Source organism: Hemitrygon akajei, chromosome 19 (assembly GCF_048418815.1).
Source record: "Hemitrygon akajei chromosome 19, sHemAka1.3, whole genome shotgun sequence".
Taxonomy (NCBI): domain Eukaryota; kingdom Metazoa; phylum Chordata; class Chondrichthyes; order Myliobatiformes; family Dasyatidae; genus Hemitrygon; species Hemitrygon akajei.
In genome coordinates, this window is record NC_133142.1 from 23,248,495 (window position 1) to 23,272,689 (window position 24,195).

Consider the following 24,195-nt stretch of genomic DNA (forward strand, 5'->3'; position numbering starts at 1 on the left):
GAGAATCAGGACCTCAGTGGGTCAGAGCCTTTGTTGACTACCATGGCTTATAAAAAGAAAACTGGAAAAGGGAAAAATGGATTTTGTGGTTTACAGCCCTCTAACTGGGAACGAAAGCGGGTTAAATTTTCTTATGATTACAAATAAGGCCCTGCATGATGAAATGGGAAGGATCTAATGCCTCAGGGAAGTGTGGAAGGAGACCAACCATATATCTGGTCAAAAAAATAATAGGAGATGGAGTCATGTAGGCCAAAACATGCAACTCAATTTCAAGTATTCTACAACTCATGACCTTAGTATTTTTTAATTTGCACTATCAGTCTTTTGCACATTGGTTGTTTGTCAGTCTTTGTTTATTTTTGATCAATTTTATTGTATTTTTTATTGTAAATAACTGCAAGAAATGAATCTCAGGGTAACATGCACGTAATTTGATAATAAATTAACTTTGACTTTGAGCCAAAGCAAAGGAGAAACGAAGTGATTTCAGACAAACACTCAAAATCAATGAATGCCTTTTCTCATCAATTGCCATAGCCAGTACTCAATTCGCCACAGCTGCAAACCAACATTCTCTATCAGTCAGGGTCTATGATTTACATTCATATGGCTCACAAAAAGCGCTCCATCAAATTGAAAGGCTGCAGCATACAGGATCTACACAATTCCAGATTTTCAATTATGACAATAAGGCAAAACTGCACGGCATTTGCCAACACCTGCATCTTTTGCCAGTCTAGTTGACAGACAATTGGAGGCAGACATGCCTTGGTCCTGTCACTCCACAGAAGGGAAAACGCTGGATAAATTTTGGGGTGATCATTGATAGGGCTGAGCATTGTGCAGTTCAGGGAATTGTGCAAACTCCTCTGAATGTCAGGCGAGCTTCCTCAACTCCATTGAGCTTCTCCTGCTTAGTTAACATTCAGTCTCTCCTTTAAGCTTTGCTTTCTCAACCAGCTATTTAGACACAAAAATAAAGACACGTATTTAAGCTTGCAATTGCAAGATGAAGCTACTGAAGGGGCTTGTGTTTATTTCTAATCTTCCATCTCTCCGCCCACATTCCCCTCCGTCCTATCTATTCTCTTGATTTACAGAAGATGTAAGCATCTTTCAGATGTCAGAATGTGCCTCTTACTTTCTCCTCAGTGCATTTCAGCCTTAACACTGGACATTGTTTCCATTCCAGTATTCAAGAAGTGCCACTTGGTCAAGCAGTTGAGTAACACAAAGAGAATGATGATAAAGGTACAGCCACTCCATCTGGACTTCACACACATAGACATCAGTTCAGCACTGTATTTATCAGAAAGGATAGACGAGAATCATGAACTACAAGTGATACGACAGATATAAGCTTGTTCCATTAAGAGAAAGGGACAAAGGTAAAGCAGGGAGCAACTCATGAGGTGCGTCTGTACTCAGAACACTGATAAAAATGGCTAAGCAGAATAAAATGTATGGAGCAATGGAAATTCTGCTGTCAGTGTTAATGTAACAACTAGGCAAAATATTTTTCAATAATTTGGAGTCCTTCCTTTATATAGTATTTGTGAATTTAACAATGATGCAACATCATATCATTGACATTGCAGCTTCCAGCATAACATCATATACGGTTTAGAAAAGAGCTTGAAAGATCTCACAACAGCCCAACAATGTGTCCTTCCACAACCTGTTACGATTGCTAGGACAATGGCACTGGCTCAGTGGACTCAGATTTACTGCTCATACTCAAAATGCCAGCATCTAATTTTCTACCCCGGCCACTCTGCACTGCATTCGCTGCTTCAGCCTCGAAGTGCCTCTAACCGTGTAAAGGAGATGCAATTCAAACTCAGGCTTTCCTGCCCAGAACTGCTTGAAGCAGTTTGCAAACTAACTGCAGTCTCCACTGAAATTCTGCACCCTTCCATGAAACAACAATCTATTCATTGGACAACAACCACAAAAAACACAAAGACCAACAAAGGTACACAGATTAAGGGCTCACATGGGGTGATGAATTCAGATTTGTATCCAATGTGAAAACCACTGCATTTATAAATTTTATTACGATTGCTTATGGGGTTGTATCATTTACTTTTCCATTGAAAACCACTTTTCATTGAAAAATTGTCACCAAATGTTTTTATGAAGTGGGTAAGTTCAAAAATTGTTCTCCAGTTTGAGATTGGTCTCAACAGCTGTATTAAAGCATAGCAAACTACCATGCAGTACAGGAAGATGTTGGGCTCAAAGAAGATCTTTAGCTACTTGGAATCCAGGACAATAAACAATAAAAACAATTTGATATCCAGATTATGCATACAAAATAAACAATAAGACTGACTTATGGATTTGCAAAGTTAAGTAAGATTTTATTTTACCATTTATTAAACAGTAGTATAAAATCCGAGTTGTATAATAATCTTGATTTGTTAGATCAAACAGTAGTGAATCAAACACTGCTACAAAAAATGCTGCTGTAGCAAGATTTAAATTTTTCAGTGTCAGAGGAGATATGGGATGAAGTCCTCAAATTGGTTAACTCAACCTCTTTATGTGCCTACCATTACCTGTTACAGTTCAAGGTCGTACACAGGGCCCATATATCTAAAATTAAATTACTTCGCATTTACCCAGATGTTAATTCCTGTTGTGACAAATGCAAAAGGGGCGAGGCTTCCCTTATCCATATGTACTGGACATGCCCTAGTTGGAAAAATACTGGAAAGATGTCTTCCAAACTCTATCCCAAATAGTTAATTACAATCTGGAACCTAACCCTTTGATTGTTCTTTTCGGCACCTCTGGAGAGGGGACATGCACCTAAGTCCAACTAAACATCGCACACCATCTTTTGCTTCTCTGTTGGCCAGGCATGCAGTTTTGCTCAGGTGGAGGGATGCTGCCCTGCCCACCCACACTCAGTGGCTCAGGGATATCATGTCCAGTCTACACCTTGAGAAGATCCACTACTCAATCCTCAATTCAGACATGAAGTTCCAAAAGGTGTGGGGACCCTTTCTTGAATATTTTCAAAATTCCCAGCCAGACTAAAAGACCATTCTTTCTCCCTTAACTCAGTACATAAATCCCTGACCTCCAGCACTTTCCGGTAAAACTCTTCGGACTCAAATGTGTTATCATACAACAGCCTATGTATTAGAAAAATACACCTCCTCTATACCAATGCAGCTCTGTGGGGACAAAGGTTCTGTTTAGCCCTTTTTGCCAATGCATCGATGGCTTGGAGTTGGGGACTGGGAGGGGTGGGGTGATAATGTTTGTACTATGGCTGCATCTCTTTCACGAATGTGAGTTGTACATTTGTTGTGCACTGCACAATTCTCCTTTATACTATGTTCTCTATATTTAAAAAAACAATAAAAATATTGTCAGGAAAAAAAATACTGCTGTAACCTGTTGCATCAAGTCAAGTTCAGAGCATTGAGCAAACTCCTCTGAGCGTCGGGCAAGCTTCTCCAATTCCACTATGAGCTTCTCCCGCTTAGCCAACAACTCAGTCTCTCCTTTAAGCTTTGCTTTCTCAACCAGCTGTGTAGACACAAAAATAAAGACAAACATTTAGGCTTGCAATTAATAGTCATATAGAACAATTTCGCAAAGTCGTAAGAGGCGATCATTCTTTTCAACACCAGGAGCTTTTGTGCAATTGAGGAATAGCCCCTAAATGTTCAGCTTGCTAATGTCATGTTCTAATAGGTTTTTATAGTAACGTTCAGAGAACACTCTAAGAATTCTCTTCTACTTTTAAATTTGACTTTCCAAGTAACTTATGACCTCCTTCGTTTTTCTCTGTGTAGTATCTCACATTTATGAATTTCAAAACTCAACACATTGATTACAAATTCCAAAAGGATGAATTGGAACTGTTAAGTCAGGATATTGGCCAATGATATCAATGTCCTGAATGTGACCTTATATGTTTATAAGTGAGGTAGTATTGCATGATTTCAGAATATTACAGGTTTTTTCTTGACTATGGGTTGCAAATAAGCCTTGGCAAGGCCATCATTTACTGATAATCTCTAATTGCTCTTGAAGAAGTGGCAATGGCATACTACAAGCTGTGAGGTCAGGTAGGAGATTCCCAGGACTTAGACACAGCAATGATGAAGAGATAACAAATCAGAACAGTTTTTGATTTGTACAGACACCTGTGGATAATCGTGTTTCTGTGGTTGTGAATCCTGTGATTTGGGAAATCCTCGAAGAGCTGCTGCAATTTTTTTTGTAAATAGTATACCCTGCAGCCTCAGTGGTAGTAGTAGGGAATCTGTGTTTAAGATGATGAATCAGTGCTTTGTGCTGATGGTACTGAAATTCTGGGCACTAACGGAGTTGCTCTCATGCAGACGAGGGAACATCCATCATATTCCTGACTTATGCCTTTAGATGGGGAATGGATTTTTGGGAATTGAGAGTTAAGGCACTCACTACTAAACATTTATTCTGTAAACTATATTGCAATATATATTTTTGCTAATTTTCACTAAATATTCCCTTTTGAAGGAATCATTACCTAAAGACCTCAAAATAGCATTAAGAAACTGAATTTATTTATAGAACAGAACAATTTCTTTGCAGTTACGTACTATCTTTATTTGGAAATGGATCATTACTGTAGCTGCTATATTTATATGGATAGCTGTTAAGTTAGTAATGATCCTTGGGAGGAAATTATTTGATTTTGGAGGAGTTAAGAATACTAAATTCAGTGAATGTCAAAGATTAAATTCTCTTTTATTGCACACCCACCAGTGACTTTGTTTCCATCAAAGGGAAGGAAATAGAGGATATGTGCCGTGTTCATTTGCATTTCGATCTGGAACCATTTGAATAACTGAGGTGTCCCTTCCTACAGACAACAGGACTTTCAGAACTCTGAGGCATGGGCAGCTGAGTTGATTGATGGCAGATTACATTTCCCCAACACAAGCTCGAGCAATGATCTTCATCCACAAGGGAGAATCGAACAATGTGTCTTTAATAGTGCTACCATCAACAACCAATGTTTGTCATTGACCAGAAGTACAATTGTACATCAAACGTAAACATGGTGACCATAAGAGCAGATTCTACGCAGGATATTTTATATGGCAATTGAATCTCCTTCTGAATCCCCTAAACCTTTTTGTCATCTCCAGCTTTCGTACTTTGTACCTATCTTTGCAAATTGATCTAGTCAAACATCTGTCACAACATACGGTCCTATGATGCTGGTTCTGTACCCCAGTAACGATTCATTTGTATCAGCTTAACGTCCTGGATGCCCTATCTTGAGTTCACTCCTTCTCTCCAATCCTTTTTAAATGTTCCCAAAACTATTCTCTCCTACCAAACTTTAAGTTATCCCTCCTAATCTCCTCATCTGCATCTGTTTTACCTCTCTGTGTGGTACTTTAAGAAATCCAAGTTACGAAGTCTATGCCAAATAAAGCCATTGCCTTACTTACCTCATCATTTTCATCAAAAACAGGCATGATTTTCTTTGGCCATAATAGGACAGTGGCATGCAAATCCAGGTCTTCGGGATCAAATATATATACATCCAAAAGGTAATCCAGCCGCTGATGAAGCTCCTGTAAAAGAAAAATGTACTAGAGACTTCCAGTATGGGCTTTCCTATGGAACACAATCTTATAAATATCTGTACTTAATTAATAAGGTCTAAAATCATTTGATATACAATGGATTCCGATTCATTGGGCCATCGATCAATCAGGGCAGCCACTTACCTGCACCAACTCTAAAAGAACAAAAGCTAATTGAGAAAATAGCCGGGATTCCATTAGTTTATTTGGAATACTATGCTGCTTAATTGTCTCTTGCATGTGCTTCTGTTGGAAAAGCAGTGATTTTTGTCACTGACAGTTGGTGAGAAATAAGCATTTTCAAGCATTCAAGCTTGGAGATGTCAGAAATGGCTGGCAGTGAAAATTAAACAACTCCACTATTTCAACAAGTTAGGATCTACGAAGAATTTGAAGGTATCAGCAATCATCTCAAATTTTGCAACAAAAATGAAGAATTGGAGGTGCAATCAGGTGACAGCATTGTATGAAAACAGTCCACTATCTGCACTAGATGTTGGTGCTGATTTTGTCATTTACAGTCAATCAAAAGAACACAAAACGTATATTGTATGATTTCCTCGACAGGTAAATATTAGGAATGAATACACAGGTTTATAGTACTGTAGTAGTATCAATAGTGTTTTAATCTGTTCTGAATTATATTTGAATACATAATTTATTACTCAGTTAAATGGTAGTTTGTGTTTTTATACCTTTTTAACTATTTCCATGAAACTTTGGCTAATTGGGGCAGCCACTTAAATGGGCCAAAATGTACTAGTCCCAATGTGTCCCAATTAACTGGAATTCCAATAAGCACCTGTGACTGAAAAGGACTGAAAAGGTTGTTTTACTGTGACGTAAACACATTCTAATAGCACAAGTACAGATGTTTGAAAACTATTGGACTGGCTAAATGGTGAAGGAGTATTTGCTTCTGCATTGGAAGTATTCAAATAGAATTTTTTAACAAATTCCTTCAGGTCAAAACAAAGTTAACAGAGCAAGACTGTGCCCATTGAATGTAGGTAATTAGCAAAAAAATTAAAACTGACAAGCTGTGTGAGTCAGCCAACAAAATGTTACAATCTGGAATGCATTCACAGAATGAATAGTGGAGGAAGTTTCCTTTACGGCCTTCAAAAGGGAAGGAAAGGGTTTTCAGGGCTATGGGCAGAGGTTTTGGGACTTAAACAGGCTGGATTGTGCTCGATGGACTAAACAAGCTCCTTCATTTTTTTCATTCTGTCCTCCTATGTCTCTATGCCTTCATTGTAACATATTGTTTTTTCATTGTAACTTCAGTGCTTCTCCAACCTTCTGCAGCCTCTTACATATGTTTTGCTGCAGCCACTGTCTACCTGCAAGCTTAAACTCAAGCTCAGTATGTTACATAACAGCGTAAGAAATAGGAGCAGGAGTCGGCCTTCTGGCCCGTTGAGCCTGCTCCATATTCAATAAGATCATGGTTGATCTGGCCATGGACTCATCTCCACCTACCTGCCTTTTCCCCATAACCCTTAATTCCCCGACTATGCAAAAATCTAATCAACCTTGTCTTAAATATATTTACTGAGCTAGCCTCCACTGCTTCATTGTATTAGAACGTCTTGGCTGCGATCCCGACTCAGAGCTCATTTAAGAGGCATACATAACTTATTGACAAATTCTTCATTTCTTCCTGATAATTTTTTTTTCCTGCACCAAAAGCTACGAAAACTAGTTTTATTTCTAACATTTCTAAATCAGAAAGTTGACATGTCCTAATAACTATAATCATTCTTTTTCAAATGTGTCAACCCACAGATATGACTTCCGGGACCTTTTCTGTAGCAAAATTTGTCTGAATCAGAATCAGGTTTATTATCGCTCTCTTATATGACATGGAATTCATTATTTGCCGCAACTGAATGGTACAAAAACAATATTACTAGAAATTACAAATAAATAAATAGTGCAAAATAAAGAATAATGAGGCAGTGTTTGTGAATTCATCACCCATTCAGAAATTCAATGGCAGATAGGGAGAATCAGTTTCTCAATCATTGAGTATCGGTCTTAAAGCTTCTGTACCACTGCTCTGATGGTAGTAATGAGAAGAGGGAATGTCACAGGTGGTGAGGGTCCTAAACTGGTTGCCGCTTTCTTGATGTCTTCAAGATGTCTTCGATGGTGGGGAAGGTTCTGTGCAATGATAGTGCTGACTGAGTCTATAATCTTCCATAGTCTCTTGCAATCCTGTGCATTGGGGGCTCCATACCAGGCGGTGATGCAACCAATCAAAATTCTCTTCACTATACATTTATAAAAATTTGCAGGAGTTTTTAGTGACACACTGTATCTTCTTGAGAATTGGAGCCGCTGGCATGCCTCTTTCATGATTGCATCAATGTGTTGGGCCCAGGACAGATTCTCAGAGATACTTACACCTGGAAACTTAAAGCTGCTCATCCTTTCTACCGCTGACCCTTCAGTAAGGATGAGAGTGTATCCTCCTGACTTCTCTTCCTGAAGTGCACAATTGATCCCTTGGTCTTGCAGAGACTGAGTTCAAAGTTGTTGCAACACCACTCAATCAGCCAACGTATCTCACTCCTGCTTGCCTCCTCATTGTTATCTGAGATTTTGCCAACAGTGGTGACATCTGCAGATTTATAGATGCCATTTGAGCAGTACCTAGCTACACAGTCATGGGTGTTGGGAAGTAAGCTTGTGATGCATCCTTGTGATGATCCTGTGTTGAATGTCAGTGAGGAAGAGATGTCATCATCAATCCATACTAACTGGGGACTCCAGGTTAGAAAGCCAATGCTCCATTTGCAGAGGGAGACACAAAGGCACAGGTCTAGAAGTTTGGTGATTAATACTGAGGGGATGATGGAGTTGAAGGCCAAGATGTAATCGATATGTTTTGCTGTAGTCTTGGTGTTCAGGCTCACTGTTTACTCAAAATATTTGAGTAGTGGATATTCTTCCACCTTCAGCAGTGGACTTCAAATTGAAGTAAGAGATATACAGCAAATGGTACAAATGGAACTAAGGTATATTGATGAAGAGAAGCATCTGAGGGTTGGAGTCTGTAACTGCCTGAAGGTAGCCACACAGGGAGAAAGGGTGGTGAAGAAGTCAAGAGGAAATCTGCGGATGCTGGAAATCCAGGCGACACATACAATAAGCTGGAGGAACTCAGCAGGCCAAACAGCATCTATGGAAAAGAGTTTTGGGCCAAGACCCTTCATCAGGACATGGTATGTTTACCTTCCAAAGTAAGGAGATAGAATATAAAAGTAGACACGTTACATTGCAGATTTCCAAAACAGTGGTTGAATTGCTTCTGAGTGTATTGTGGAGCAGTTGTAGATACCACGTTATAGAAAGGTTGTAGCTGCAGTGGAGCAAATAGAGGAGATTAACAGGAATGTTGTTTGGATTTGAGGACTGGATAGGCTGAGCTTGTTTTCCCTGTGCAAAGATGGTTATGTGAATAAGTAATATTAGCATTATAAGAAGCATAGTTAGGGGGAGTGTCCCTACGTATCAGAATCTTTGTCCCATAGAAGAGGTATCAAAAACAAGAGGACAAAGTTTTAAGATGAGAGAAAGGAATTTTAAAGGGGAACTGAGGGAAAAGTTTATTTATATAAAATACTTCCCCCTCAGATCTCCTTTAAGTTTGGGTTCAATTATCATTCAACTATACATGGATACAGCCAAACGAAACAGTGTTACTCCAGGGCCAAGGTGCAAAACACAGCACCAGCCATCACATACAGCACAAGGCACATATAGAACATATAAGATAGCAGTAAAAATGCAGTCACACAAAAAATATAACATTGGCCTGTTACGAACCCCGTAACTGGGTCACTTACCAGCAAAGATAAAGAGGTCCATTGAGGTCTGATGGTACGATTATTAACAGTATTTATTAGTAAAAATACACAAAAATAATATCAATGCAAATATACAGATAATAAACTTTGTCAATACTAAATCTAAAAGTGCGGGTATAATAATAATCAATAAGAAATAAGCTCTATCGTTGTCTAGGGGATAATGTATTGTCCGATGGAAATATAAAGTTCACTCAGTTCATGCAGGCTGCAGCCTTTGGGGACCGCTGGGTTTGCAATGGTTGGAGAGAGAGAGAGAGAGATTTGGGAGAAAAACTTGCCGGCTTTTCCTTTTATGATTTCGATCCGTCGGAGTCTCGCTGGTGTGGCCATTCACTTGTGGCCTCTCCTTTAGCTAAGCCGTTCTTCCGTGGTGAGCCCGCCAACCCAGGCAAGGGAGGACGCACACGAGCCCCCCACCGGCTGTCGCTATTAAACGCTGTCACAGGATTTCTAGCGTTTCTCCTAGTGCGTCTAAAGGGGTTGTTCCTCAGACCCTCTTTTATCCTTACTCACGGGGTCTCAGATGTCAATCAGGTTGGGATGAGGCAATCCCTCAACCAGCCCACTCTGGTCGTCCCCTGAGGGGCTTCAATGAATAGTACAGTACTCAATACACAATTCCGTCTCCAAGAGACAATAGCCGTTATCAGTGGTTTCGTTTCGCTGAGGCCAGGACACATTCCAAACCTTGTGGATTCTGCATGTCTCTCTCTCATTTCCTGGGTCCCAGACCGGAATTAATAGCGACCTTGCGATTCTCAAAAAGGAGGGGGGCGACTTTGTACCCTTCGGCCCCTCAGAGTTGCGTCACATTCATAACAGCCCAAGTCCCTGAGTGGCGTGTTCTGCATGTTAATGGTGCATGAATGACTGCTGGAAACAACAAGCCCTCCATCATCTGCAGACACGCACAAGTACGCTTTCCAACTTGCGTTCCCCCGAGCGAATGCTGGAAAGCATCACCAATGGGAGCAGCTTGCCCCCAATCCAGCATGAACAGCCCCCCCAGTGCCTCCTTCCCTGGGCAGACGCAACAGGCAAGCCCACGGCTTGAAGCCTAGTCCATGCTACAACCAAGGCCACGCAGCTCCCCCATGGTGGGTGTCACCAATAAACCAGTGAACAGGATTTTCAGCACAATATATAAAATTATCTATATTTAAAATATATAGCTACAAAGATTGATATCTGAAACTCATTGCCAGAGAAGGCGGTGATATGAGGTTTAATCATGATATTTAAGAGACGTTTCGACAGATGTACTTACTTTGATCCTCATATTCAAAGCTGCAACACCTGTACTTCTTACTTCAGTCACATAGTCTATCATCTCCAGCATTTCTTTTGTACCCTCAGGAATATTCAAAGCTTTATCCACAATATTTTCAAACTCCTGGCAAATTCTACAAGAAATGACCAAATTATAATTTCACAACCACTTACATGCCCTCAGATTTAGTAACAAGTTGAGATCTTTGTTAGCAGAAAATGCTCAGGAAAGATCTAAATACGCACAGAAAATCAAATGGCTGGACTTTGCTGAGTTGAGGCTACCACCCCCACTTGTCGCCATTCTCTGACGCTCCCTTGAACTTTTCTCCTCTGAACCCAGATGCCCCTGCAGCCGAATGATAAGCAGGGAAAAGCATCCAACAGAATAACTGGGTAATGCGGATGGGCCACACTAAATCCACTCAAGGAACTATTCTGGAAACCCTGTCGCATGACAACGCACTGATCCTAAATAATTCCATAAGTTAAGTATAAGCAGTTAAAGTGGCTGTAGAATTAAATAGAACACATTTGTTTTATTGCCCACATATATAAAGAGAATCTGACCACTTTCCTTCAGGTTACAGCTATTTGTCAAAGCTGTCAAGATTTTTTTTAAACCTATCTGAATATTTTCAGAAAACGTTAAAAGATATTAAAAATGAAATAAATGACAAAATAACATTTCAAAACATTTTCAATAGTTAAGTCATTAAATTAAACAAAGACGATTTAATTAAAATAATACTTGCCATATTCTTATTTTTCCCACCAAACCATAAAATCCCCATTAAGTGAACCTGGTGCAGGATCAGAAATCAGATACTCCTTATGCTGGGGAATGCCAGCAAGCATCTGCTCAACAGCTGGATCCCCTGCAGGGTTCAGTGATGATGCGGCACTGGGAAGTTGCTGGCAGAACACAAAGTTCTGTGGGATGGGCGGCACAGTGGTGTAGTGGTTAGCACAATGCTTCACAGTACAGGCGACCCAAGGTCCAATTCCCGCTGCTGCCTGTCAGGAGTTTGTACGTTCTCCCCGTGACCAAGTGGGTTTCCGCCGGGTGCTCCCACAGTCCACAGATGTTCTGGTTGGTAGGTTCGTGATTAGTAATTGCTGAGCAGCACAATTTGAAGGGCCTATTTGGTGCTGTATCTCAATAAATATATAAATTCAGGACTGTTGTGCACAAACCTGAAATTAGCCAGCATCCTTTTGAGCAAAATTCAGCAAAATCAGGAACACAAATTTTAATGATATATAATGACAACCAGAAGTGAGATGTAGTTCTTGGAGTTGTTGATATGGTTATGTCTCCAATTTTAAGACTTCTGTGGTGACTTTGATCTGTGTACCCCAAGCACACACACTATCAATATAATCCAATCTACACAAAATCAAGACTTTTCCCCACCAAGAGCCTATTTATGTCAAAAACACAGTAATGATGGGTGAAAGACATTTAGTTTGTGATATGTTATGGGAAAAACGTTTTGAATATGAAAAATGCATTTCAGAATTAGCAACTTGATATTTCAAAATGCTTAATTTCCACTTGTAGCATTGACCTACCGTAGGTTTTCTTCTCTGTGTTTTGCAACCAGTCCATCTAGCAACGTTTCTGCCCAGCTCTTTGCTTTCTCTGCTAGGCCATGCTTTATATCCTCACAATCCACCTGCACCATATGAAAGTCCGCAACTTTCTGCAGGCTCATGATCTCCACTGCTAAGTTACGAAACTGGTCTATAAACTTAACAGAGATTACTTAATTATTAAAATAAATAAATGTTTAAAATAAAGGTTTGCACTGGATATAAGAAAAAGGTGTACATAAATTTATATTACAGGTTCTTCTGCGATGCCAATAGTTTTCCTTTCACTGACTACCTCCTTCATTCTTTCAACTTCCCTTTTTTCCTTTAGTCAGAGGGTATCACAAAGATACAGCATTTTGGCACCTCTTCTAATTGCTTTTCGTCATCTTCAGTCCAGTCATTGAAAGCTTACTAACTGCAAGGCGGGGGGGGGGGGGTGCAGAAGAAAATCATATCCTCAACAAATAATGATGCTTAATTTTAACTAAGAAAAACTGAATAGCGATCAAGAGCAGGAACCAATAGTCACTTGTTCTTCTCCACTAATTCTGCAAATTTCACCACCTCTGTAACGGAAAGTTAGCAACACAAACCAATGGCTGTAGCATTTGATACTGCATTAGATGATCGAATTATTCATTGAATCACATGAGAACCTGAATTTAATTTTACTACTGTTCTAAGTCAACCAATTGCCGATTCTTCCTCATGAACGCCATCCTATTCCTCACCAGGATAGGCCACTTTTGAATGAACTGGTGTCTGTAATGTAGCTCCAGATATGAATATAAAATATTTGATTGGGTAACAAATGTTTTGTGTATTTCTAGTCTTGATATGCCACTCTTGATTGAAGGACAGTGATGTGATATAAGTGCACAACAACTGGGTGTCCCTAGTGATACTAGTCTCGCCCATGAGACTCCACATGTAAACTGGTTAAGAGCTCAATAAATCCAATACACTGCTACTTCCTGATGTTTACTACTAGAATCCTAATTAAGTTCTGAAGACATCACAACTGGCTCTGAGAATCAAAGTTTGCAAGATTGATACATCATGAAGGCTCAAACACATAACTTAAGCATGTCTTCATGTCAAGAAAGATCAGCATGAGTTTGGACAAGTTACAGCAAATCCCCTGATCCCAGAAAGAAATCCTAAATATTAAAGCTAGAATATTTGTTAGATGAACTTACTACTATGTAGTCATCAAATGCATGTTCTTCTTCCATGAATTTCTGTATGCTTTCTTTGGCTGTCCCATTTATTAGCCAGTCATAATGATCAACTATGGAAAAAACAGATTTATGACATTAATAATTAAAGTACACCATTCTCAATGTCGAGGTTATTAAGTTCACTAAATGAAAAAGCTTTTCTAGAAAGAGATGCTTGACTCATGGCAATAAAGATGATTTTGTGTTGCATTTGAGTACAGTGCTTCTTAGCAGTAAAGCCACAGTCAGTCCGCGTGGGCAGCAACATCTCTGATCCCATTACGCTGAGCACTGGCACTCCCCAAGGCTGTGTGCTCAGCCCGCTGCTGACGCGTGATCCAGTTCAAACCGTGTTATCCAGTTTGCAGATGACACTGCAGTGTCTGCGTCAAGAATGATGATGAGACGGAGTACGGAGAGGAAGTGGAGCAACTGGTGGGTTGGTGTGAGAAGGACAAACTAAGCCTGAATGTGGAGAAGACAAAAGAAGTTGTCATGGTGCTTCAGGAAGGTGCAGACAAACCATCCCCCTCTGCGAATGCGTGTCTCCTCCATAGAGTGAACTAAGTGCACCGACTTCCTGGGAGTTCGCATCACAGATGCCTTCACCTGGTCCTTTAATATCCTGAACAAGAAGGCACAGCAGTGTCTCCACTTCCTAAGAAGATTGAGGCATGCAAAGCTCCCCCCTCTCCTCACATCTTAAGTGCATTTTACAGGAGCACCATTGAAAGTGTCTTGACAAGTTGAATCTCCATCTGGTGTGGAAGCAGTCAAACATCGGACCTGAAGTCCCTACAAAGGACTGTGAGAACAGCTGAGAGGATCATAGAGGTTTCCCTACCATCCACCGGGGACATTTATCAGGAGTGTTGCATACACAGGGCTTTTAGCATCGTTAAGGATCCCACCCATCCATCCAGCATCCTCTTTGACTCTCAACCATCAGGCAGGAGACTACGATGCATAAGAACAAGAACAGTCAGGATAAGAAGCAGTTTCTTCACCCTGGCCATTAGACTTCTGAACTTTCCACAGATCATCTTCAAAGTGTCACAGGTTAATTTGTTCCATACGTTACAATATTTTAAATTAATGCACTTCAGTTTGTTATTTATGTGTGATTCATCTGTAAATTTTATCCATACCTTCATAAGTTATTGTGTGTTATGTGTACTGCTGTGCTTTACACCCTGGTTCAGAGAAACATTGTCTCATTTTTCTATATATATGGCTATATACATGTATATACTTAAATGACACTAAACTTGACTTGATAAGGTTATTTCACATGGTGATTTATCATTGTTACGCACCCCGTAACTGGGTCACTTACCAGCAAAGATAGAGAGGTCCATTGAAGTCTGATGGTACTATTTTTAACAGTATTTATTGATTAAAAAAAATACACAAAATAATGTCAATGCAAACATGCAGATAATATACGTCGTCAATACTAAATCTAAAAGCACGGGTATAATAATAATCAATAAGAAATAGCTCTATCGTTGTCTAGGGGATAATGTATTGTCCGATGGAAATATAACAGTTACTCAGTTCATTCAAGCTGCAGCTTTTGGGTTGGAGAGAAAGACGGGTTTAAAACTTGCCCATTCCTTTTATGTAGTCAATCCTTCGAGAGTCGTTGGGAGTTGGTTTCCCGTTGTTAGCTAAAAACCTTTCGGCCGTGGAAAAGGGCCAACCGATTCCAGGGCAAATGGAACCGGACACACGTGGCCTTTCCCCTGGTTTCTTGCTATTACGGGATTGCTGGTGTTTCTTCTGGTGCGTCTGAGGGGCTGTTCCCACAGACCCTCTTTTTATCCTGACTCACAGGGTCTCAGATGTCAATCAGGTTGGGATGAGGCAATCCCTCCACCAACCTCCCCCTCGTTTCATTGCCTGGGGCGTCGATGCATCGTACAGGATGCAATACACAAGTCCGTCTCCAAGAGACAATAGCCGGTATCAATGGGTCCGCCTCTCGGAGGCCAAAACACATTCCAACGACTTGTGGATTCTGCATGTCTTTCTCTCATTTCAGGGGTCTCCTGAATGGACTCAATAGTGATCTTGCGATTCTCACAAAGGAGGGGGCTACCCCGCACCCTTCGGCCCCTCTGAGCTGTGGTATATTCATAACATCATAAAGTGATTTTTTCCACTTATCAGAGAATCATCAAACTTTTCTTGTCTTTATAAATTCCATTGAAACAGGTTGTTGTTAATATTGTTAGTAAATGAATCAGGCTGGACTTCAATGTAAAATGAAGGTGAACCCAAGACTGTAAATTAGTCAGCAACTTTCAGGAAGTTCTCATGCAATTCAGCACATAAATCGGGAAGTCACTGTCTATCCTAATCCTCCAAAAGATACATGTGACCCTCTCGTGTAAACACACAAATTGAAGTACGTGGAACGGCATAAAAATGTGAGTAATGTACACACATATTAAACCTGCCTAAAAAGGATGAGGGACCTACACCAGATTAAAAACACGATTAACATTATAATGTCTTAATTATTGGCAAACAAAATTTCTGACACTAAAAAATAGCACTTCCAAATGTTCAGTTCTGTTCCCTCATTATATATAAAATTATTTATTATTTATTTTAAATAAAAATTTTATAACTTTGCCTTTTATCTTACAATTTTGTTCTTTCTGCTCTTTTTTTTATTCTGTGCAATGATTTGCCAGTAACTCAAATGCTCTGCTTTATATTTTCGATGGTGCCATACTCAAATGAACTTCCTAATTGGTTAAGAAAAATATACTAATGCCAGCACTGTCAGACTCTCTGTGGAAGATAATGTGCCAAGGTATCTCAAGTTACGTGAAAAACCCCAAGGGGCATCTATGGACAAATTGAAGAACAACAATCATCACCATGGGAGACAGAATATGGCATTATATTCTCTCATTTTGCTTTTTGGCTCTTTCCAGGCAAATCCTGCAGGTAATAAAGTACTTATGTTTTACCAGTTGAGGACATGCAGTTATTTTTGACTCTTTCTTGCTCTGAGGACAGACCTCAACTCAGAAAATGTTTTTAAAAATTGAGAACAGATGAGAAACAAATGAAATTCTCAATCTTTTCGCAATCTTTAATTCAGAGTGGGTGAGAAATATTCTAAGCCCATGTTGTTATGACCTCGGCCCCCTCCTTTGTGAGAATCGCAAGAGCCCTAGTCAAGGGGGGGTCAACTGACCCAAGAGGGGGAGAGACGTGCTGAATAGACACAGGAAATGGGAGAGAGAGAGAGAGAGACGTGCGGAAGACCACGTTCTCCCGAGAAGCAGAATAAAGGCGATATTGACTATTGTCTCATGAAGACCACGTGAAAAGCCCTCGGGCAAAGTGGGCTGGTTGAGAGAGAGATCGCATCACCTGTAACCTGATTGACACCTGCGATCCCGTGAAGAAGTATAAAGGAGGGTCTGAGGGGGGGACAACCCTCAGACGCACCAAGGAGACACCAAGGAAGCACGATACCGATTCCCGTGGGAGCGGGAAGCCATTTTGAAGGAAGCCACGTGCGTTAGATTCCAAATTTTGAATCTGTGGCTAGAACCAACGGAAGACCGCTTTTAAATAACAACGGGGAAGCCTGCTCCCCTGATTCCAAGGATTTGCTCTGTAAAGACAACGGGCAAGTGTTTATCCTTTCTCAACCATCTCTCTCTCTCCACAATGTGAAACCCCAGTGGTTCCCAAAAGGGAAAAGCCTGCAAACTTCTGAGTGACTCTTTATATTTCAATTGGACTCAGTATTACCCCTAGACAACTATAGAGCTTATTTCTGATTGATTATTATTACACCGGTGTTTTAGATTGAGTTTTGACGATGTATATGATCCGAATGTTTTGTATTAACCATACGTTTGTGCCCCTTTTTGAATAAAACGTTTGAAAATAGTAGCATCCGACTTAGCTGATCCCGTTATCTTTGCTGGTAAGTTACCTGGTTACGAGGTTACGTAACAAGTGGGGTTCTCGTCCCGGATTTGAAACCAAAGGGGAGGGTCAGTGAATCGGGCTGTAAGTCCAAACTTAAATCTGGTTACGCAGGTAGCCAGACAGGAAACCAGCAAAGATGGATGTGGATGAATTTACGAGAAACCCGACGGTAGAGGCGCTAGGGAAGGCTACAAAATCAGACTTGGTAAATTTGGCGCAGGCGTTAGACCTCACAGCGGTGAAGCCAGCAGTGAAAAAGCAGGAAGTGCGAAGGGTCATACAACAGCATTACGTTGGGAAGAAGGTGTTTGCAGCTGAGGATTTGGAAAATATCCCCGAAAAGAGATTAGCGAGTGGGACAGATCAGGCAGAGTTGGAGAAAGCAAGGTTGGACCATGAGCTTAAAGTAAAGCAGCTAGAAGCAGCTGAAAAGGCTGCGGAACGAGCTGAAAAGGAAAAGGAAAAGGCTGCGGAAAGAGAGCATGTGTTCAAACTAAAGGAATTAGAGATGAAACGGGGTCATGAGCTCCAGCTAAAGCAGCTAGAAGTAGAAGCAGAAGAGAAAGAGAAACAAAGGAGCCATGAATTGGAGCTGGACAGGCAAAGGCAAGAGCGAAGAGCTCAAGGGGAAGAGAGAGAGGAGGGGTTTGATGTTAGTCGGGCGTTGAGGTTGGTCCCCCCGTTCGAGGAGACGGATGTTGATAGTTACTTCTTGCTTTTTGAGAAGGTGGCAGTGAATCAGAAGTGGCCCAGAGAGCAGTGGGTGGCGTTGTTACAAAGTGTGTTACGAGGGAAAGCACAGCGGGTATATGCCGCGCTGCCCCCGGAAAGGGAAGGGAGTTATGACCAAGTAAAGGAGGCCATTCTCCGAGGTTACGAGTTAGTACCTGAGGCGTATAGACAAAGGTTCCGAAATTTAAGGAAAGGGTGGAATCAAACGTATACCGAGCTAGCCCATGAGAAGGGTGTGCTCTTGGACCGTTGGTGCACCGCTGAAAAGGTGGCCGAGAACTATGGGCGTATCAGGGAGTTATTTTTGATTGAGGAATTTAAATGTTGCGTTCCGGAAGAGATCCGAATGTATTTAAATTAGAGGACGAATCAGTCCATCTCAGAGATGGCTAGGTTCGCAGATGAATATGCCCTAACCCACAAGACAAAGTTTTCCTCGCCAAAAAGTTACCCGAGAGACCGTCGGAACGGCAGGGAAAGCCCGCCGGGAGCTAGCAGAAAAAGTGAGGATAACAGACAGGAAACCTGGAGACCCCCTGGTTTAACCTGCTTTAATTGTGGGAAGGTTGGTCATATCGCATCAAAATGCTTTGCTCCAAGAAAGGAGCCAGAGAGGGAGAGAGCAGCGATCCCTATCGGGCGTGCAGTGGTAATCAGGAAATCGACAAGAGGGCCCCAGGTAGAGGGAATACAGCAGGGGCGGGAGACATTTAGTTCCGAAGGAACCGTGTCTTTGAAGGAAGGGGACCCCCCCCCCATCCCTGTACGAATTTGGAGAGACACGGGGGCGGAGCTATCATTAATTAGCCGTAACGTATTACCCTTCAGACCTCCGACGGGCGAGGTAGCCCTGAGAGGCCTAGGGAACTGGATCGAAGTAGTGCCTTTGCATAGGGTCCTTCTCGATTGCGAGTTGGTGTCGGGACCTGTGGAACTAGGAGTCCTGCCGGAGTTACCGGGGGAGGGCGTGGACCTCCTTTTGGGTAATGACCTCGCGGGTGGGAAGATGGGAACCGCCCTGATAGTTGAGGCCCTGCCCATGGAGTCCCCGAGCTATCCCGCATGCGCGGACATTTGCAGCCTGTCGAGAAAAGCAGCTGAGAACCAGAGCAGTTTAAATCGGGCCAGTAGTGAATTGGCCAAGACGTTTTTACCGACCCTATACCACGAGGGTTCCGAGGGTGGTAAAACAGAAAGTAGTAAAGTGAAAGGGGGTAAGGGCGAGGAGATAGCCCCCCCCCCCTCCTTAGTGAAGAGAAAGGTCCTAGAGGTAGGAAATAAAGATGAGAAACGGATAAAGCTGTTAAAAGGTCCAGAATTGGACATGGTTGATCTGTCTGGTTTGGCAGAATTGTTTGGAGAAGTTGAGAGTTCTAAAGGTGTTCCCGATGGTCCCGAGAGTGAAATGAGGGCAGTCTTAGAGAGGAAGGGTATCCTTGCTGTGGAGAAGTCAGCTGGAATGGCCGAGGAGGTTGTTTCAGCTCGCAGGGTTGCGCCTTCCCCAACGGGGGGCTGCCTAGAGAGTAACTGGAAGGATCGGGGGACGTTAGAAGTTGAAAAAGGTACAGGTGTTGAAAGCCTGGAAGAGGCGTTTGAGTGTGTCCAAGATGGGGATGCATGTGGTGCTGAACCTAGTCACGGAGCTCAGGAAAAAGCTGAGGTATTTGACTCAGCTGGACGAGACGGCCGTCCTTTTGGATCAGATAGGCTTGGTTCGGGGAAAAAAGGGTTAACCTTGGGGAGTGCGAGCCCCCAGAGGGTTGTGCTGAGGGGAGTGTTCAGAGTTAATGTGGAGTTTATGAATGGGGAGATAACTGTTGTTGTGGGGGAGAACGGTAAATCTGTAGTTCCCAACTCGAAGGGAAAAGGGTTAAAGTCTAAAATGATGCCTACGCACCGATTACGGGTTGATTTGGAATGTAAAGGTGCCTCACACGCTATTGTTATTCAAGAAAGCGCTGCGAGGAAGCCGAAATTTAAATGCGGCCAGGGGAAAAGGTTCGCCCTGAAACACATCAGCCTGTATGGTCTTGGCAGAAGGGCTAACTACCTGGGTGGACGCGGAGTTAAGAGCATAACCCTTGTGGGAAGGAAAGGCGGGGGAGTACCTTGCCAAATTACTCGCAGTCCCCACGGGGGGACTCACCGGGAAAAGGCGATGGATAATAGAAATGCCCTTTGTAAATCACAACGCCGGTTGTACTGGTTTGCGCCAAAGCCTGTGAATAATAAAGACCACCCCTTGGGAGACCTGCCGGGGAAATACCACGACCGAAACGATTAGTATTTGTATAAACTTTTGTAGATGCACCTAAGCTAAGATCACACCTCCTTAGTTGTGTTGCTGAAGAAAGCAAATAAATAAGGTGGTTATTGAGCTGAAGTTTGATGCTACCAGACTTTAGTATGGCACGTGAGGTTAAGGTATTAAAGAAAGGAGCACTGTACTTGTTACCTGTTTAGATACTGACTTGAATGTATAACAGTAGTACTCTGTGAAGAGAAAAGCTTGTGTAGTATGTAGATTAAAAAAAAAGTCCTGTACCAACCTGTTTTTAACCGCTGGTAAAAAAAAACCTGCTATGGGGGGAGGTGTTATGACCTCGGCCCCCTCCTTTGTGAGAATCGCAAGAGCCCTAGTCAAGGGGGGGTCAACTGACCCAAGAGAGAGAGAGACGTGCTGAATAGACACAGGAAATGGGAGAGAGAGAGAGAGAGACGTGCGGAAGACCACGTTCTCCCGAGAAGCAGAATAAAGGTGATATTGACTATTGTCTCATGAAGACCACGTGAAAAGCCCTCGGGCAAAGTGGGCTGGTTGAGAGAGAGATCGCATCACCTGCAACCTGATTGACACCTGCGATCCCGTGAAGAAGTATAAAGGAGGGTCTGAGGGGGGGGACAACCCTCAGACGCACCAAGGAGACACCAAGGAAGCACGATACCGATTCCCGTGGGAGCGGGAAGCCATTTTGAAGGAAGTCACGTGCGTTAGATTCCAAATTTTGAATCTGTGGCTAGAACCAACGGAAGACCGCTTTTAACTAACAACGGGGAAGCCTGCTCCCCTGATTCCAAGGATTTGCTCTGTAAAGACAACAGGCAAGTGTTTATCCTTCCTCAACCATCTCTCTCTCTCCACAACGTGAAACCCCAGTGGTTCCCAAAAGGGAAAAGCCTGCAAACTTCTGAGTGACTCTTTATATTTCAATTGGACTCAGTATTACCCCTAGACAACTATAGAGCTTATTTCTGATTGATTATTATTACACCGGTGTTTTAGATTGAGTTTTGATGATGTATATGATCCGAATGTTTTGTATTAACCATACGTTTGTGCCCCTTTTTGAATAAAACGTTTGAAAATAGTAGCATCCGACTTAGCTGATCCCGCTATCTTTGCTGGTAAGTTACCTGGTTACAAGGTTACGTAACAATGTCTTCTGCTCACACCGCAATTGCTTTTCAGTGGCCACTGAGTTAATCCATTTCTGCTTGGCAAATGTTATAAACTGACCAGACTGCCGGCCCAGTATTGGTATCATAGCTATTACGAAGATGAGCTTCAAATACATAGCGCTATCACCAAGTCTGCTGACTTTCTTCCTTGCAATTCATCCTGCCTCTTGCTCTGTCTGGGCTTAAGTGCTTCTCGAATACAATCTTGATGTGATTTCATTCTTCTATTTTCCAATATCTTAATGTTATTCAAAACTTTAGTGTCTGAACCATTCCATTTGCCCGTTACCCCTTAGCTTACTGTTCTCCCTGGTTATACAAATACACAATTTTAAAATTCTCAGTCTATTTTTCAAGGTCCTTCATATCCTTGATATCTGCTTCTCAATTACTTATTTCACCCTTAACCCTTTCCAGTTCTCTATCCACTGAATGTTCCATTTGGAGCTGAAACAATGCTGGTTTGTGCCTCAAGCTCTGGAATCTCCTCCTAAAACTTCACCTTCATTTTCTCCTTTTACGTATTTCTTAAAACCCAAGTCTTCTTTTTATCTGACCTAATCCTCTATGAAATTTTGTTTCATAAAACTCGATCTGTACTGCTACGTTATGGGTGTGTAACTAATATAAGGGACTACAAAATCATTGTTAATGTAATGATTAATGCACCTGTATAGTAGTAAACATATTCTTGAAACTTGGTTTTATTGATTCCAATGGAATACAATATGATCATTTAAATATATTTTACGTTTAGCATGATACCAAGGATGAAATTCTGCTCATGTTATTACTTGTACCAATTTTTATGAAACTGCCTGTAAATGACATGGTGTTAAAATAGCTTCCTTTCATATTAAGTTAATGGATTGAGAACAATGATAAATTGACATACTATACTGTTGGAAATGTTCAGCTGCCCCTTTAAAGTTGTTTCTGATTGTCTCCTTGAGTGTAGAATAGGCCCAGTTCAGGATGTCAGCAGGTGGTTTAGCCTTGATATTCTCAACATCATCAGACGTACTTTCAGCCAGCCAGGATTGCACTGTTTGAACATTCTGGCAGAAGTAAAACAAGAGAAAATTACACACACTCCAATTTAATAAAATCAAGAAAGATTTTCTTTTGTATTTTTTGTACCAGGACTGTACACCTGTTTGGTGATAAAGAGCACATAGAATAAATCTTCTTCCACTGTGTATTCTTAGAGTCTGTGCAACCTAATGTATTTACTTACTGTTTATTTTAAGTGGCTGGATATGAATATTCGTAAGTATATTGTTACAAACTATAGTGGCACTAGAGATGTTGAAGTTTTGTTATTACAAAGTTACTCAGATTTAAAATTCCTCTAAATTCAACACAACGTTTCAGTTTTGCATTCTGCTAATCGTTTTACATACCATTGCTTCTGAAATAAATTTATGCATTAGGAACTTATATTTTACTTCAGGAGCCTAGAGTACAGGCAATAGCGGATCTGTCATCACTATGTAATTCCACCGTAAGAAATTAAAGCTCTTTTGGCATATACATTCAAAATTTTCATGTACCTTTCGGGAAGTGGATTAACAATTTAGGAAGCACGTACCTGCATGGCATCTTCTATTTCTGTTATCACAAACAGAACAGTCTCCTCCAATTCTGAATATGTGGGGTAGAATTCCATTTTGTCTTCATCAGCTATTAAATCCATCTTAAATTGGGGCATTCTGTATCTGTCCACTTCATCAAAAAGATCTACGTAGGCTTTCACTGTCCTTCCAAGAAACTCTTGCAACTTAGAGGGCAAAAAATAAAGGTAAACTTTTTTTAAATACAATGATATTAACTCCTCATAAGTAACAAATAACTCATCAGATTTTCATTTGGTTTAACAGGTGGCTTATTGATAACTTCTATCAACAATTCCTATTTTATTAATATATTCACTACAGTGTTTAAAATTTTAAACATTATTAGGCAAATATAAAAGAAGGTGCTTAAGTTGAATGATGTCTGTTGAGAATAGCCTTCAAAAGTCAAATGAAGCTTTTGTCTTTAATACATTGCATAATATTCAGCTAAAATAGTCATATTAACTGTACAGCTACTAATCATAATTATGCCATTTTTAAAAAATTATAAAGGTGTCAATACTACCTTTGAAAATTATTATAATATTATATATATTATAATTATAAAAATGCAGAATGATTTGCATATTTTGGCCTTTATTTCTCTCATAGCCAGGGGCATTGTTGCTTAAGTGGAAGGATGCCACACCGCCTACTCATACTCATTGGTTACATGATGTCATGTCTTGCTTAAATTTAGAGAAGATTCGCTGTTCAATTTCTGAACCTAGACAAGATTTTTTAACATTGTGGGGACCTTTTTTGAATTACTTTCAAAATCTTTGATTTGCTATTAAGCACAGATGTTGGCTAATAATATGTTTTACTGTATGTTAAGGATTTTTTCCTTTTT

General features: G+C 41.0%; 1 protein-coding gene across 1 annotated transcript in view; it reads right to left on the minus strand.

Annotated features, from left to right (window-relative positions):
• Positions 1-24,195, minus strand: part of dnah12 (dynein, axonemal, heavy chain 12) — a 160,435-nt gene that overhangs the window by 114,429 nt on the left and 21,811 nt on the right. Inside the window, exons 8-14 of the mRNA XM_073072245.1 lie at positions 23,318-23,506; positions 22,622-22,784; positions 13,552-13,643; positions 12,329-12,507; positions 10,752-10,887; positions 5,469-5,594; positions 3,412-3,546 (exon numbers count right to left, since the gene is read on the minus strand). Of these exons, the coding sequence (XP_072928346.1) occupies positions 3,412-3,546; positions 5,469-5,594; positions 10,752-10,887; positions 12,329-12,507; positions 13,552-13,643; positions 22,622-22,784; positions 23,318-23,506 (1,020 nt within the window). The remainder of the gene's footprint in view (positions 1-3,411; positions 3,547-5,468; positions 5,595-10,751; positions 10,888-12,328; positions 12,508-13,551; positions 13,644-22,621; positions 22,785-23,317; positions 23,507-24,195) is intronic.